We start from the raw sequence: 17,142 nt of genomic DNA, 5'->3' as shown, positions 1-17,142 counted from the left end.
GAAAAGATAGCAATCATAAATTGAATGTTATCTATTACTAATTAAATAAATTGACCTCCCAACTTTTTGCTATCGCAAATGTTTCTTTAACTAAAATAAATCAACATGTAAATGTAATTGAATGAATATTGACTTCCAACAACGCAAAGGCAGAACATACAAAGTTCACAATACTATATTTATTTGTCCAAGGAAAAAAATTGCATAAAAATGAAGTATTATAACTGCAATCTCACAACTTATTTTAGCAGATGGAAAACGAGTTTAAAATTGACCAATTTCGCGACAGAGATCGAGTGCCGGCGTCCCTATATTACTGTAATAAGCGTTGCAACAGTTTGCTTCTGAACACGGCTCAACATACATCAAAGAAAACTTGAAATGCTTTATTTATTCGTAATTATGTTCCAAAGGTGAAAAATAAATAAGAATTAAGTTTTAATTGAATGTAAATGTTATAGTTTACAAAATAGTTCTTTTATTTATAGGATGTGTAAAAGCGCCTTATAAAAGCTTATTTGCAGAAATTAAATTACTTTTATGACTAATCAAATCGTTTCAGCCAAATGACGTCCACTGCTGGACAAAGGCCTCCCCAAAGGTTTTCCATAATGAACGGTCCTGCGCTGCCCGCATCCAGACTAATCAAATATAGCAATTAAATTACTTGTACATAGTCTCATTAAAACAATGTCACCCGTTTTGACTCTACAAAACAATTATTAATGCCCATCAATAAAGATGCCACTTATTAAAAGGGTTCAAAAGTATTAAAGCTTTTATTAAACAGGGTGTCGAAAACTATCAAAAATCGCAGAACATTTCGGGGGTCATTTGGGTAGCTCTAGTGATGATACCTCTGGGCTTCGGCTTGATACTACTTTTTGGGACACCCTGTATAAAATCTTATTTGTACCTACTGTCATTATGATAAGTTATTGCGCAAAGGTTGTTTAAGAAATTAAAACAAATCGTTAACGGTAAGTGAAATAGATTAGATAATCGATGGTAATAACTCACAGCTACTTATTGAATTTGCGTTAATGACCTTTGTACTATAAAGGTCGTTAAAATTATACTCATTACATTAGCTACTTGCAAAAAAAGTTTTGGGACTGTTCCTGTGATTAGTAAGCACAGGAGTCATTTAATTAGTAATGTTAGAACCATCATTACTGAAATAAGATTTGAGTTACTCAAGAGTAATTGAAAATACTTAATAGTAAAAAAATCTTGTTAATACTAATAACATGCCTATTTTTATGGCTTTTTAAACGTTTTTGAGCTTTATGCAGTTAATTTTAAAATTGTTAAATCTCTAGCTTTTTGCCTCACACAGAAAATATCGTAGCACTGCCGTAGCACTTGTTGTAACACTGAAAAATGTATCTATCTGTTGAAGATTTTCTATACTTTATAATATGTTAAAAAGAAGAAGCCGCGGGCGGAAAGCTAGTTTCCGCCCGCGGCTTCGCCCGCGTGGAATTTTGTCTGTCACAGAAAAACTTTATCGCGCGTGTCGCTGTTTCAAAAACCGGGATAAAAACTGTTCTATGTCCTTTCCCGAGACAAAAACTATATCTATACCAAATTTCATTAAAATCGGTTCAGTGGTTTAGGCGTGAAAGCGAGACAGACTGATAGACAGAGTTACTTTTGCATTTATAATATTAGTATAGATTTAATGTTACCAAACTTGAATATAGTCAAGTACATAAAAATAGAAGCGATCACGTGGACGGTCCCAATATTACGACGCATATTCACTAATGGTTCAAAGTCAAAGTCAAAGTCAAAATTTCTTTATTTGTTTAGACTAATAAATAGTTCTTACAAATCGTCATTTTGCTCTTAAGGAGCCTCTACATGTCTCATAATCTTTTTACCCTACCAGCGCTTCGAGACCAACATTTGGCAAGTGCTGAGAAGAAGCGCCGCAACAAACTCAGTCACCACTGTCTGCCGGTTAATATAAATAAATATAAATAGTAGTAGTAGGTACATTCGATTCAAGAGCAGTTCACTGAATTTACCATGCATTCTTGTATGGTGTATCTTATAAGAATGGGTATACAAGATTGCGTGGTATATTAAACAAGGTAGTGACGTGCTAATATCTAGACTTACATATTAAGATACTAGTAGAAATGACTCGCATACATAAATTTGAATAACTTGGATTGACCAGTCCCCGAAAGCAGCGCCTGTTCACAGACATGACGAGTGAACCAGCCATCGCTTCACTCGACCATATTGGAGGGAATGTAACGACCCGCCTCACTACGCCACCACCCCAGAGACATTTTAGTGAGAATGACAATTCCAAGTTATCTCTTTAAAAAAAAAACTAATAATAAAGCTAAGTAACAGTCCAGATTGAGAAGCATGACACTATAACATTTGAGAAATTATTATTAGTTTATACATTACTTTCCATTTTAATTATTTTTAGTGCGAGCATGAGAGGACCATAATCCTACTCCCAGGATGACTTATCATTAAGAAAATCTCGAGTTGTATAATAGGCTTTTTTAAGCATGTGATCTTTAACTATACCTTTAAATTTATTATACGGTAGCTCTTTATATTTATCAGGGACTTTGTTATAAAAATGGATACCTTGTCCCATAAAAGTGGCAAACACTTTATTAAGTCTAAAAGCGGGTATAGCCAATTTATTTTTATTTCTAGTGTTAATTTGGTGAATATCACTTTTCTTTTTGAATTCATTAATATTTTGTTGAATAAATAGAATACAGTTTAAGATGTATTGTGAAGCGGCCGTGAGAATGCCAATTTCTTTAAACAATTCTCTAAGGGACGCTCTTGCTTTCATTTTATACAAGTATCTTATCGCACGTTTTTGCAAAATAAATATTGTTTCAAAATCTGCAGCTTTGCCCCATAGCATGATTCCATATGACATTAGGCTATGAAAGTAGCTAAAGTAAACTAAGCGAGCTGTTGAAACATCGGTTAATGACCGTATCCTTTTTATTGCAAAAGCCGCTGAGCTGAGCTTTCCCGCCAGAGTTTCTATATGGGGGCCCCACTGGAGTTTTGAATCCAGGGTAATTCCCAGAAAAACAGTAGAGTCTACCAGATCGATGGCATTATTATTAAGTTCTATTTGGGTACTAACTGTTTTTACGTTAGGCAAAGAGAATTTTATACATTTTGTTTTCTTTGCATTAAGTTGTAAATTATTTGTAGTGAACCAACTTAAAACTCTTGTTAGTGCATTATTTACATCGTCAAAGTTATTTTTACTTCTATCAATATTAAAAATCAAAGATGTGTCATCAGCAAATAACACGATTTCGCAAGAGTCCTTAACAAAATATGGTAGATCATTAATGTATATAAGAAACAAGAATGGACCCAGAATTGACCCCTGCGGAACTCCCATTTTCACAGGTGACCCAGAAGACAAAACACCATTTATGTCAACTTTTTGAACTCTAAAGTTTAAATAGGATTGTATTAAATCCAAAGCCGAGTCCTTCACCCCATAAAAGTGCAGTTTGCGAATTAGCGTTTGATGTTCTACGCAGTCAAAAGCTTTTGAGAGATCACAGAAGACCCCTAGTGCATTTTGAGAATTCTCCCAAGCCTCGAAGATATGTTTAAGTAGTGCAACCCCGGCATCGGTGGTGGAACGACCCTTGGTAAAACCATATTGTTCACTATGAAATAGTTTATTAGAGCCAAAGTGAATCATAAGTTGCTCCTGTATGATTTTTTCAAAAATCTTGCTCAGAGCGGGCAAGATAGAAATGGGTCTATAATTGCCAGGGTCGGTTTTACTACCAGACTTAAATAATGGCATTAGTCTACTATGTTTCATGAGGTCGGGGAAGATTCCCTTCTCTATGCAATTATTGAATATTATCGCTAACTGTGGGGAAATTATATCAATAATGTGTTTGACTATCTTGACAGAGATGCCCCAGATATCAGTTGTACTCTTTACATTTAAAAGATTAAAAGTTTTAGTGATATCTAAAGGAGTAATATGTTTAAAAGAGAAGTGCGAGTCACAGGGTGTCACGTGGGTTTTCAATATTTCTTCAGCCTCGGAGGGAGATGACTTTAAGTTGGCAGTTGTTGCTGAAGCTATATTACCAAAATATTTATCAAAAGCTTCCGCTACATCTTTATCTGCAGATATCAAATTATCGTGAACTTTGAGAGAAAAGTCATTATCTCTTGGTTTTAGTTTACCAGTCTCTCGGTTGATAACATTCCAAGTTTCTTTTATTTTATTACTGGCGTTCCCTATCTTGTCCCGAATATAAAAAGACTTAGCCATGAAGCAAACTTTCTTAAAAATTTTTGAATACTTTTTTACATGCTCAAGAAAAGATATACTATTATTATACTTTTTCATGCCATAAAGTTCATATAACGTATTTCGACTTTTGTATATTCCCTTAGTAGCCCAGTCACTAAACTTAGATTTGGTATTTGGTTTTAATGGCTTTACCGTAAAAACTTTGTCATGTTCGGTTTTAATACATTCGAAAAGGTTATTGTAAAGAGCATCTGGGTCTCCTTGCACATACGGGACTAAATGCAATTTATTTTCAAGATTATTTTTAAAACGTTCTAGACGACTAATGGTTACAGGTCTACATACGGCATTTTTATTACTTTTATTATTTAAATTATTACAAATAAATTCTACTTTAATACCACAGTGATCTGACGTAAGATTGTGTATGACAGCTTTATTGTCAGGGACACAGCTAGAGAAAATATTATCTAGACAAGTAGCTGTGGTTTCCGTAATTCTAGTTGGTTCCTTAAATTGACTAAACAAATTAAATGACTTAAAAAGGGAAAGTAGTCTTACAGAATATGATGATGAGCTATCTAGTAAATTGACGTTAAAATCTCCACAAACTAAGACCTTTTTGTTGCTGTTACAAGTTTTATTAAGAGCATCCTCAATAGCCGCTTCAAAAATACCAAAGTCCCCAGAAGGGGGTCTATACACACATACAATGATGTAACTCTCAAGCTCGACACAGGAAATTTCGATAACACGCTCAACTGACAGCCCTACTACATCTTTGCGTTCTTTATATTTAATATTATTATTCACAAATATTAAGGAGCCTCCGTGAATGGCAGACTTCCTGAAAAACGCGCTACTTAACTGATAATTATCTATATGGAAAGAGCTTTCATATTTCTTTAGCCAGTGTTCAGTAATACACATTACATTAATATCAAAACTTTTTAAGAATAGCTCTATTTCTAAGACTTTGCTGGCCAAGCCTTGAATATTTTGATGAACAATCTTGAATGTTCCGGGCTTGGCCTTTGTCGAGTGCCTCAGTTTAAACAACTAGTAGTAGGTACAGTCATAATATTGTTACTATTTACATACTGAGATATCAAATTATTAGTACCCTGACTATGATCAGTTTTATGAACATAATTACATTTAATATTGTATGCAATCAATGAGGCTAATTTATTCTTCAATTTTTTCGAGAGATACATTGTATCTACAGTCAACTTAAAGCTAGAAATAAATTTATTTATGTCAAAAAGTAAAAGTGCGTCGCTATGACGATAAGTCAAGTTATACATAAGTATATTTAAATCAAATATGTTCTTGTTTATCTTATTTAGATTATACCCTGAATTTACATAGGGTAAAGTGCACAAAATTATCTTAAATTTTAACCTATTTTGCAAATTCAATAATTGGTCAATATTTTGAATTATACTCTTTTTATCTACAGAGTAACTATTACCATACATTATAATAACATTGGAGTTCTCATCTGACACGCGCTTAAGTCAACGCACTCCAAAAATGTATCATAATGCGATTAATTAATTATTAATAGCCTACAAATATTTCTTTTACTTCTTAATGATCGAGGAATAAGGTAGCTTCGGATTATAATGTCCTGTAGCTTATACGGTATAACAATGATGTTCTTAATTTTTCCTCTTCTTAACACTTTTTTACTCGAAAACTGACCTACCTTCATAAATTACCACTTGAGTCCGTTGATTTATTCGACAGAAGAATTATATTTGAATACTTAATGCTATAATCATAAATATCTAGTAAGCATTATGTGCTATGTTTTAGTGCTACATTTTACCGGTATACTACCGATTCCAAAACCATGTCATTATTTCAAAGAAAACCTTTCATTCATCAGTGACATCTTTAACAGTTTTAGCTACAAACAAAGTGATCAAACCTGGCCTTTTATGTCAATACAAATATTATTAACTGGATGATGTATTACCGCGTCAAGTTCCAGTTAAAGTGCAAGAAATATGCCGTATACGTCATCGTTGACGATTATTTGTCGGAGGTGTGGTGTGACAGACTTAACTATGTTTGACCACTATAGATGGCAATGGGAAATATCCTCTAAGAATGACTATGTTCTAATTTTAGACATTTGCGCATTTTTTCATGTATGCGAACTAAATGCGGTGAAAAAACTATGGTGGACAGAATTTCAAAATTGTTGTTGAAAGAATATGGACGATTTTCTCGACTCTATGAACTAGGACTAAAGAATTAGATAATAATGAATGTTGTATTCTAGTGCTATGCAGAGTAAATTTTCAAATGGTTATACAGGGTGTTAGGTAAATGGGTATATGAGCCGACACTAGCCCATGTTAACATGGACATATAAATGGTATGGTGAAGTCAGAAATTTGATATCATCATTTTAATTCTTTTAATTTTCATACAAAATAAATTTTATAAAATCCGATTTTTATGAAAATTAAAATAATTAAAATGAAGATATCTATTTTCTGACTTCACCATACTATTTATATGACCATGTTAACATGGGCTAGTGTCGGCTCATATACCCATTAACCTAACACCCTGTATAGTTCGCTAAATCCAAAAATAAAAAAACGCGGAAAATTTACCAGTAGGTACAATCTTAACTAAATCATTTCTTTTTACACCATAGCATTAGCACCATGCATCGACAAAATGGGATGTTCTGTCGATTACATTTTAGTACCGTACAATGTTCATTCAAAATCATTGACTTTATTTAAAAAGGGTACTTATTTTGTTAACTAATGTAATCCATAACACTAAAGAGACAGGTCGGAAAACTACCATACCCTTGAAAATCGGTAAACATATAAATGTACAATTCATTTTAGTACTGTCATCAATAAGGCGTAATGTACAAGTAGGTACATTGGTACCTACTTTATTTTCGAAAACAACATTGACTGAATTTAAAAATGATGTAGAGTCAGTTATATTGTATTTCAACGAGTCTTTTAGTTCCCATTGCATTCTTCGAATATTAATCTCGCTCCAAGATAAGAGTAAGTTGTAAACAAGTAGGCAATTAGTGTAAATTGTTTACAATACTTGTTCGGGCTAGACTGCGTGTCGACGGCTTATTATTATGAATATTGCTGTCACCAAAATTTATTGTATAGAGGAGACATTAAGACTTTTTCAATCAGACGAAATTAAAAACATTTTCATTTTTATCATGAATTTAAATCGTGAATGAATTTAGGAATGAATTCAAAATTATGAATGCAAAATACATATTTGCATTTGTCTAAGCTCTACATTTGGGGTAGGCCTATATTCAGCAGTGGAGGTCCTGTGGCTCTATATACTTTAAAAATTTAACAATGATAGCTGAATAAATAAAATGTGTCTTCGAGAGTTTTGAAACTTCTTTGCTTAACCGTTTGTAATAACGAAAAACAAAATCAAGTCATATAAAGAATTCACCATCATCCAGTCAAAATACAGATTTCCTTAAAAAAAGTATTAACTTATCCACAACTTAACCATATCTCCAAAAACCCCTAACCATTGTCACCCTACAAATAGATGCAGACTCTGTGCAACTACCCACGCTATCAAACAGGAAGCTGATGCGGACCTGGTCGCAGGTGTGCCGAATGTTCACAGAACTAGTGACGTCCATCCGGCCGTAACTGGGTATTCCACTGTTATCTTGTATTACCGCACTTATTTGCTATGTTGAGTATTCAGATTGAATCAGGAAACTTTGATGCGTCCTGAATGATACACTGATAACGGATGTGATAATGCAAATATTGGGTTAAAGTTTCATGGGGCTTTTGACAGATGAGGAACTCTATTAAATCATTTTTGGAGTTTGATTGACCTAGTTTTTCTAATAAATACAAGATTATCAAACTCACACCGTATAGTTTCAGATATTTATGTTATTTAATTTTCTTGAATACGTCATATCATAAATAAGATAAAGATAAAGCTTTTATCTAAGTTCAATATTTACTTATTGGAATATTTTCGTAATTAAAGCTTTTACGTAATAAACGTATTCAACAGAAAAAAGTTTTCTACACCGGTAAAGAAAATTGGGAAGTCAGGGATTAATCATCAGGTTCTTTGGAATTGCATTAGTATCGCCAAAGTTTATAAAGTAGCCTAGAAACAGTAACAAACAAACTGCTTTTTAAAACGGCACTTGATAGATGGTCTGATGATGACGTTTTGGGTGACCCATCTTCTAAGAACAATGCGCTAACTGAATGACGAAAATAGTACAATCTATTTACTTTAGTCTTCATTCATTGTAAAGGTATTTCAGAAATACCCATAAGTTAGGTCCAAATACGGTCAGAGGTTTACGATGGCCGTCATGGCGTCAAGTCATCAGACAGTCAATACAGACCTCATACATTTGTCAAGAGACGTCATACTTATTTAACTAAGTGCTAAGATGGTGTTAGAGCATGTTACAAGCATTTCCTAAAGTTTATAATGTTTACATTGACATAAAAGGATACGCGTTTACGTAATTTTACTTCAATATTTTTGTATAGACCAGACTTACAGATAAAAGCGATTTATGGTTTTTACTCTTGAGGCCCTGATGTCAGAGTTTATTAGCTGCCATAAATGTCTGACATCATGGTTCTTATTGACCAAAACATATAGTTTAATATGCCTTCCGAAGCATTGCTTAATTTGCTAGGAAATCAGAAGTTTGTTATATTTTAACTAGTCCTAAATTCTTATAATCCTAGATTCTTCATTATAAGTATTTTTTAAAATTAAAGTAGAGGTTTTTTATTTACCCTTTGCTTATTTTTTAGTGGTTTTTCGTTACAGAATTCGTTAGCTTTAATTTTTTGTATCTATCCCATAAAACTTAATTGTATTGTACGAAACGGCAGAAGTAATAACCAAATGTCAAAACAAGTAAACACGTGCGGAAGTATTATGTAACAGCTTGACCCATTGTTCTGTTACCTGTATGATGTATTTCTTTATTTTTATCACAGTAGGACAGGATATAAATAGCTTTGACCGTCTATATTTAGAAGGAGGAAAAGAATTTATAGATTTTGTTCGAACGTGCATCAGTTCTTCTTATCGCATAGTTAGCGTAGTTTATTGCTTCTTCTTTACAAAATATGATTAATATTAAAGAAAGTAATTAATTTTTTCACGTCTATCGGATCGTCATGTTTATCGCTACGGTTAAAAATTTTGACAGCTACTTCTCATATAATTTGGAAACGAATTTCGAATGGACGCAAATTTAGACGTCATGGCCATTGCCTCCCATAAATATGAGACCCATAAAACATCCATAAAATTTTGCAAACGGTTTTATTGGCGTTTGTAAACCCCGACTCCTGAACAGGAGCGGCACCTTTGTCCCGTTCCCAACGTTTTGTTTTACCGTTAGCTAATAGAAACAATCCCTCTAACTTTCACTACGTTATATACGACCCGTATAAACCCACCTTTTGTAATACAGATCGTCCTTAAAATGTGCATTTGTGTCTTTTGTTTTTGCTTTAACGGTAGTGCCTCGTGGAGGTCCAAACAAAAAGGTGCGTGCGACTTCAAAAATTTTCACTGCTGCACTGATGCATTGTGCTCGATGTATAGGCGGTCTTATAAAGGACAGGGGACAATGGGCAAACTCCGGTCGAAATACAATTAAGTTGTTACAGAGGACAGCGTGAAATCTCGCTTTGAATCGGTGTGAAAAGATGTATCATTGGGTGCTTGTGCGTGATAGATTGCGCGTCAATAGTACGCCCTCATAACTGAGTTGATAAAAAAAAACTAACAGACGTTGACTTGTTTCGACAGGCCAATGAGACTCGGTTACGGTAATGTGCCGATTTCAAGGTGAGTATTATTGAGTAATCTCGAGTGAATCTACATTTTTTCTCAATATTAGTCATCCAATAAGTATGCCTGCTAATGAAATCGTTTGCAAACCTACGGACTCCTCTAAAAATAAAAATATAGTTGACCTTAATACATATTTTACATATTTTATGTCTGGCAGATAACAGAAACGATATAGGAGAATTAATGAAATAAGGATAATAATTTATATTCTACAAACTTTAAAAAAAGTTGCGAAGATTACGTATTATGACGCCATTTAACACCTTACATCCGTCCATGGACTAGCTCATTCATCCACAGACATTGCGAAAGTGAATACGGATCAAGGAACGAAAGAAACTGGGACGGATTTAATTACACAACCTTCGATTACTGACGTTAGAGCACGTAATCAACACGTCGTGCATTCAGCTCATCTCTAGTAGATCATATTTTTTAAATTAATCTACAAATTATGTGTAATCTGAAGAGAAAACTAGCAGTGCTCCGCAGACCGCGCAAAGCATGAGTCAGACTTTGACCGGAATCGACTCTCAATGGCCGATTACAAAATTCTACGTTCGTTGTGTCACATACGCCAAACTACCAACTGACCATCAGTAGTTGTTCGGTATACAATGAGGGTTTCATTCGAAATCACACTGTAGACGGCACACATTGTGTGTAATGTGCGTAAACGCAATCGAAAGCGTCGTAGCGCGTGCCGCGTATTGTCATTATCTGTATAGTATTGACGTCAGAGAGGCTGTATGGACCAATGCTCAATTTGGAGGTCAAGTACGAGAGTTTTACGCTGGAAATGATGAGTCACATCAACTATTTAGGATAGTGGTGTTTCCCTATTTTACAACCGATGAATGAAATACACCATGACATTATAGAATCACGCTTGTTAGGATGCATAAAGCGGACTTTGTTCGAACAGTCATTGGACTACACCATAACATTACATTTGCGTAAGTACTAGACTATGGACAGAGTCCGCGTAGTACGTTTGAGGAAATTAAATATGCAAAGTCATGAAACAGGTTTATTTTATTGCGATCAGTGACTTTTAGCATCAGAGGAAAATGCCGAAAGATTTATGTTGACTACGTTTAAAATGTAGCTCTACTTTTTATTTGCGACCAAAGAAAATAACTTTATGATTTACTATTTAAATAAACTTTTTTTAATATTTAGTGGTAACTAAGAAGAAAGGCTCCATAATAAACTCTCTTTTACAGAGAATCTTTATAAGACTTCATTATTGTCCCTTACGAGTTAAATAGCTCTATTAAATGTAGAGTCAGTTCAGTGGTATTTGTACTATTAATAGTACATAATATTAAAATTTAATTGACCTAGCTTTGATTTACGAGAGCCAATATTTAATTACATGTTAATTTCCAAAGTATCACTCTTAGGACAGGTTTGCAACATTGTAGCGAAGGAGGTTGAAAGCCACTTAGCCATACTGATTTTAATTGACTCAGTTTAACTGTTTTGGGTGTACGATATCTCGTTAATTACTTGTTCCTAAACTACTTATTTTAACATCCAAATGTTGAAAGAACTGATAACCATTTTATATTATTATGATTATAATAACATAAGTTTTATTTATGCCTGAAAATATGTAGTAGATTAAATGTTTTCTTTTCGTTCGAAAATATATTGTTTCATGAAATGGAGCAATAAGTAATAATAGTATTTTCTTATATTAAGATGTTTCAAATACAGGCTTTCAATTTATTAGATTTCTTGAGGAGAAACCTGACTTGGGGGTATCTACAAAGGTATGTACGAACAAATAAACGTACCGCTATTAAACAAGATATAACAGCATAATTTCGTTTGATTTGACATGCCGAAACAATTTAATCATTATCTCTGTCGGAAAATTAGCTATTATTGCATTGAGCTATTATAAGTTTTAATTATAGAGTGGTAAGGTCAAAAGTTGTTTGATTGTCGAAAGAGTTATAAGTCTTGTGGGATAAAGAGAGGTATGTCAAAGGAATTGGCGGTATTTGGCAACGACCGCGGCGAGCGGCATTGTGGCCGGGGCAGCCGGCGGCATGGGTGGGCATGCCCATGCCGGAGGTTGGCTGAAACTTTTTGCCACCCAAATTCGAAAACCGAACAATCCGAAACACAAACCCAAAAACTAGCACGCGATACCGCCGCCATCGCGTCAAAATCACGCACGGCCCTGCATCTCATTAATAAAACCATAAAATCCGAATTGAAACATTTATCTGGATGATATAATTAGTATCTAATTGGCAACAGAACACAAAGAGAAGGGTGCACAATTAAAACATTACTCCGCCGTCGTCAAATTATGTCGTAATTACCCCTACAATTAAAATCGAAGGTCATTACGGTGGTAAAAACTCGAGTGGGAAGTGATCCTCTTTTTGCCACGATTACCTAAGAATGAATGTGCGACAGAAGCGCAACGTCTCTTAATTGTAGGGATACTTGACTAATGGACTAGATAAAAGTGCAGCAGTTATGAGTGAGGGTTTTAATAATTGTGAGGATTAACGAGCTCGACGCGAAAAATACCAAATATTTTCTCAGGGTTATCATACTTTCACTCTTAATTACTGCTCGCTCACTTAGTAAGAGCATTCAACAGGTAGTGAACCTAATTATTAGTAAGTATCGTAATACAAAATCTTTTTTCATTTGATAATTAAATTAGCTTATAGAAATACGTAATGGATTAAAATTTACGAGCGGAAAGGACATTACTGAAACATACCTACCTCTTTTTTTCTAAGTCACAGTCTCCATAAAAACGCTTTAAATTATGCTGTCTTTTATGTATGAGACGGTCAGACTTTGAAACAACTACAAAGTTCATTTCGCTGATGAGCTACTTATCTAAACGACTTGTATGTTAATTTGTATTCTTGTACTATGGTTGAAATTTCTTATAATGTATAATTTAAGTATTTTTAATGAAATAAATGAAGCATCATTTGGCAAATTTTCATTGCAAATGGATATTTTATAGTTTTTTCAAGACACAATTTTAAAAAACTTATTGAACTCTATCATTCCTTGTCCCTTCTGCGACCTATCGATTCTTTGTCCAAAGGAAAGGCAGGCTGTGTGAAAACAAACATCAGGAGACGGCGCTTACCAACATGTGTGGGGCAATTACTGTAACGGTATACGAATACAGGAAAATGCATTACGGCCTAAGAACACTATAATGACCAACAGATATGCCACTCGAGCGACGGCACCACGGGAATGGTATCACGCGCAATTGACACTTATTAAATCAATGTGATGGCATTTGAGACGGCTTCAATGTAACTGTTCAGCTTTGCAAGAAGTAACAGTGGAAAGGAAATGGTATTTTACTCTGTTTTTGATTAAGGTTTAGGGTTGATATCATACGAAATTGACACTTGTTAAATCAATGTGATGGCATTTGAGACGGCTTCAATGTAACTGTTCAGCTTTGCAAGAAGTAACAGTGGAAAGGAAATGGTATTTTACTCTGTTTTTGATTAAGTTTAGGGTTGATATCACATGATATTGACACTTGACACTTATTAAATCAATGTGATGGCATTTGAGATGGCTTGAAACGGATGGAACTGAAACGGCATTTTGCTTGGTTTTTAAATAAGCATCAAGTTAATGTTTTATTTTTGTTTAGGGTTAATAATTATCTCTATTATTGACCCTTATTAAATCAATGTGATGGCATTTGAGCCGGCTTCAATGTAACTGTTCAGCTTTGCAAGAAGTAACAGTGCAACGAAAATGGTATTTTACTGGGGTTTTTTGGTACATAATGTTTTAATTTTTGTTTAGGGATTATAGTTAAAAAAAAAATTGCCACACTGAATGCGGTGTGCGGTCAGGTAAAAGCAATTATACATTATGCGGGCTGCATTCACTTCGACATGACCGCAGACCGCATCCAGTGTGGCAAGTCCTTAAGTGATGGCTATTTAACTAGTAGCATTACCATTGTAAAGGAGGGGCTTGCGGTACTTATAAACAGATAACGCCGAAATGGCAAACGGTTTTTCATTTATATTTTTTTATATGTATTCAGAACTATCAAGTTTCATAGCTATAGCAGGCTAGAGTTTATTTTGTGAATCTAATTTAAGCAATATACCTAGTGAAGAGCTTTTTTACTATGTCATAGTAAAATACGGAGACCAAATTCTGTTACCTACTTCAACTATACCGTCCCGTACCGGCAAAGAAACTAAGAAAACGGAATGAAACTGAGACCTGCAAATTCTTCGTGTTTACTTCTTCTGCTTCTCGCTGCCACCATTCGTTCAGCATGATGGCTGATATTGCACTGGGATTTCTTTCTTCGCGCGTCCAATCAATACAACGTCCAATGTCATAAAAGATTTATAACACATGATACTTTACCATAACCCCACGTAAATAAATAATTTCTTCAAAAATAGATACACGAAAAATATTAAAAAATTCGAAATTTCACATTTACACAAAGTTATGTGATGTTATCGCTCTGAAGTCAGTGTGAAATGTCAGCGAATGACAGTTTGATTGAGCATAGACAAGATTGCAAACTGACATCAATATTTTTTCAGTGTGTGTCTGAAATCTATGAGGTTTCAACGAATGAAATCTTTTTCATTTTCTCTAGATTAATGCTGATTCCAAAATATTTTCTCCTGATATCAAAATTAATAATGACCAAAGGGTTCTATTATTAAAAGTAAGGAGATATAGCGCAGTGCAGACGGTTGCGAGTTCGATTCCCGTCTATAAAAACTGGATTCTATTTTGCACGAATTCAGAATTTATATCTATAATATAAAAATGAATCGCAAATTTTGCCAATTCTTTTTTTTAAATGTTCCGTGAAGTCCAATGATGGTTTTTACGGCGAGAAAAGTTCGAATAATTTCCCGGAAAACTCCGGGCGAAGCCGCGGGTGGAATGCTAGTAAACACCACATGAAACTTTTTTGAAAATAAATGTTTTATCTATTAATAGTCCCATTAATAATTTTACTCACCTTATTAGGAGCTGTGTAGGATGGGCCAGAAACCGCTTTTTTTACACGAAGACCCTCAACAGCTTTAAATCTGTAACAATAAATATTGAACTATTATTAATTTTCAATGAAAATTAAGAAACGCTTTACTTATTTTAACGTTTTTACGTTAAAAGATATTTTTTGCTGTCCTAGAATAATAATAATATGTCCAGGCATAGATATTATCTTCATTTACTTTCATATTTTTAATGCTTAGTTTATGATAAATCGGATTTTCAATTTTCAACTTTAAGTTTTACACTACAATTAATTTGCAGCTTTGATCGAAAGATTGATAGTATCCATAGTTAATTTACTTAACATAATTCAAATTTGAGTTTTTTGCTACCTAAACTAATGATTGGCTTGTGTTTAGATCGTAATTTAGTATTTAGGGTGCGCCGCGGGCTCCGCAATGCTTTTCGTGACCTAGGACTTTTTAAACACTAAACCAAATTATTTAGAACTCTGATCATAGAGTCGTCTACAGTATAGAGCAAGCAAAATCTAATTCTACAGCCAAACACATAAGGGTGATATTGTTGGTAGAATATTTTAAAGATGCAGTTTTATTAATAGTGGCCAATATTAGCAAAATTACAGCCTGTCATAACTCAGACGCGATCATGAAGAACATGAGTAAGGTCATAGTATAATTATTCTTACCTGTAGAAACAAAAAGTATAAAAAATTACAACCGAAAACTGCAGTTGCCCTTTGAGTCTGTATGATTGGTATAAATACCTCAGTCAAATATTAAGGGAAAGTGTTAGAAGTAAAGTCAACTCTAAAATTTGTTAAATGATTTAGTTCTTCATATACTGAGACTGAATAATGTATTAATATTTTTGGACTATTTTTCTACAACATTATTAAAATTATGCATTGTTATCTGACTGTTGTCCCCACAAGGTGGACAGGTAAACCTCAAAAAGGTACCAGGAAGGCGCTGGATGCAGGCCGCTACTTACCAACCGTTCAATCTGGAAATCATTGGGGGAGGCCTATGTTCACCAGTGGACATCATCATCATCATTTCAGCCATAGGACGTACACTGCTGAACATAGGCCTCCCCCAATGCTTTCCATGTTGATCGATTGGTAGCGGCCTGCATCCAGCGCTTCCCTGCTACCTTTACGATGTCGTCGGTCCATCTTGTAATGCCATGACATACTGCGTGCAAAACTACAACGCGTGTTTGTACCGACTCGCTGACTCGATAATAATTATCCGATAAATAATATTTGCGAGCAGAATATTACATTTTCGGAAAAACCTGGCGAGTGAAATGATACCTTCAATAACAAAACAAATGACAATGATAAAAACAACAGATGTCTGCGATATAATACCTATTTGATTTACGTAATAACGATCGGTGGATGAAAACAGCAGTTGCTTTGAATGTGCATAATAGAAATTGTTAATTTATGATTTTTTATGGAAAATTTTGTCTTCAAAAGACACTTGTGCAAATATTAAAAGACATTTTTTGTTATTGTAAAATGACGTATTAAAATGCATTAAGATATTATAGTGTTGTGTGGTCATTCTTATGTGGTAGGGATACGAAATTGCACCAATGTAGGTATATTAATAAAAGGCGGCCGCCCGCGACTTCGTACGCATGGACATGGATCCCGTTTTACCCCCCCTTAGGGGTGGAGTTTCGTAAAATCCTTTCATAGCGGATGCCTAGGCCTACGTCATAACATCTACCTGCATGCCTTACAGCCCGATCTATCCAGTGGTTTGCGTTGATAAATCACTATGTCAGTCAGTCAGTCACCTTTGAGTTATTTTAGAAAGATAATGTAACATGTTGAAGCGCCTAGAGAATTTCTGAAGAAAATAGTTCATGTAGTAATTATTCTCATTGTCTAAGGTCAGTTATTGGTATGAAATGATAGAGTC

General features: G+C 34.3%; 1 protein-coding gene across 3 annotated transcripts in view; it reads right to left on the bottom strand.

Annotated features, from left to right (window-relative positions):
* LOC135076125 (uncharacterized) overlaps positions 1-17,142 on the bottom strand; it is a 71,838-nt gene that overhangs the window by 17,486 nt on the left and 37,210 nt on the right. For 2 of the 3 annotated variants that reach the window (XM_063970595.1, XM_063970594.1), the window contains exon 2: positions 15,207-15,276. Coding sequence is in view for 1 of the 3 variants with exons in the window: in XM_063970593.1 (XP_063826663.1) it covers positions 14,441-14,486 (46 nt within the window). In the remaining 2 variants the exon portion in view is untranslated. Of the gene's footprint in view, positions 1-14,440; positions 14,694-15,206; positions 15,277-17,142 lie in introns of those variants that run through there. The other variant, XM_063970593.1, reaches the window with a different exon arrangement.

The sequence above is a fragment of the Ostrinia nubilalis genome, chromosome 11, assembly GCF_963855985.1.
Source record: "Ostrinia nubilalis chromosome 11, ilOstNubi1.1, whole genome shotgun sequence".
Taxonomy (NCBI): Eukaryota; Metazoa; Arthropoda; class Insecta; order Lepidoptera; family Crambidae; genus Ostrinia; species Ostrinia nubilalis.
Note: the sequence above shows the minus strand (reverse complement) of the source record. Positions and strands in the feature narration are given on the sequence as shown.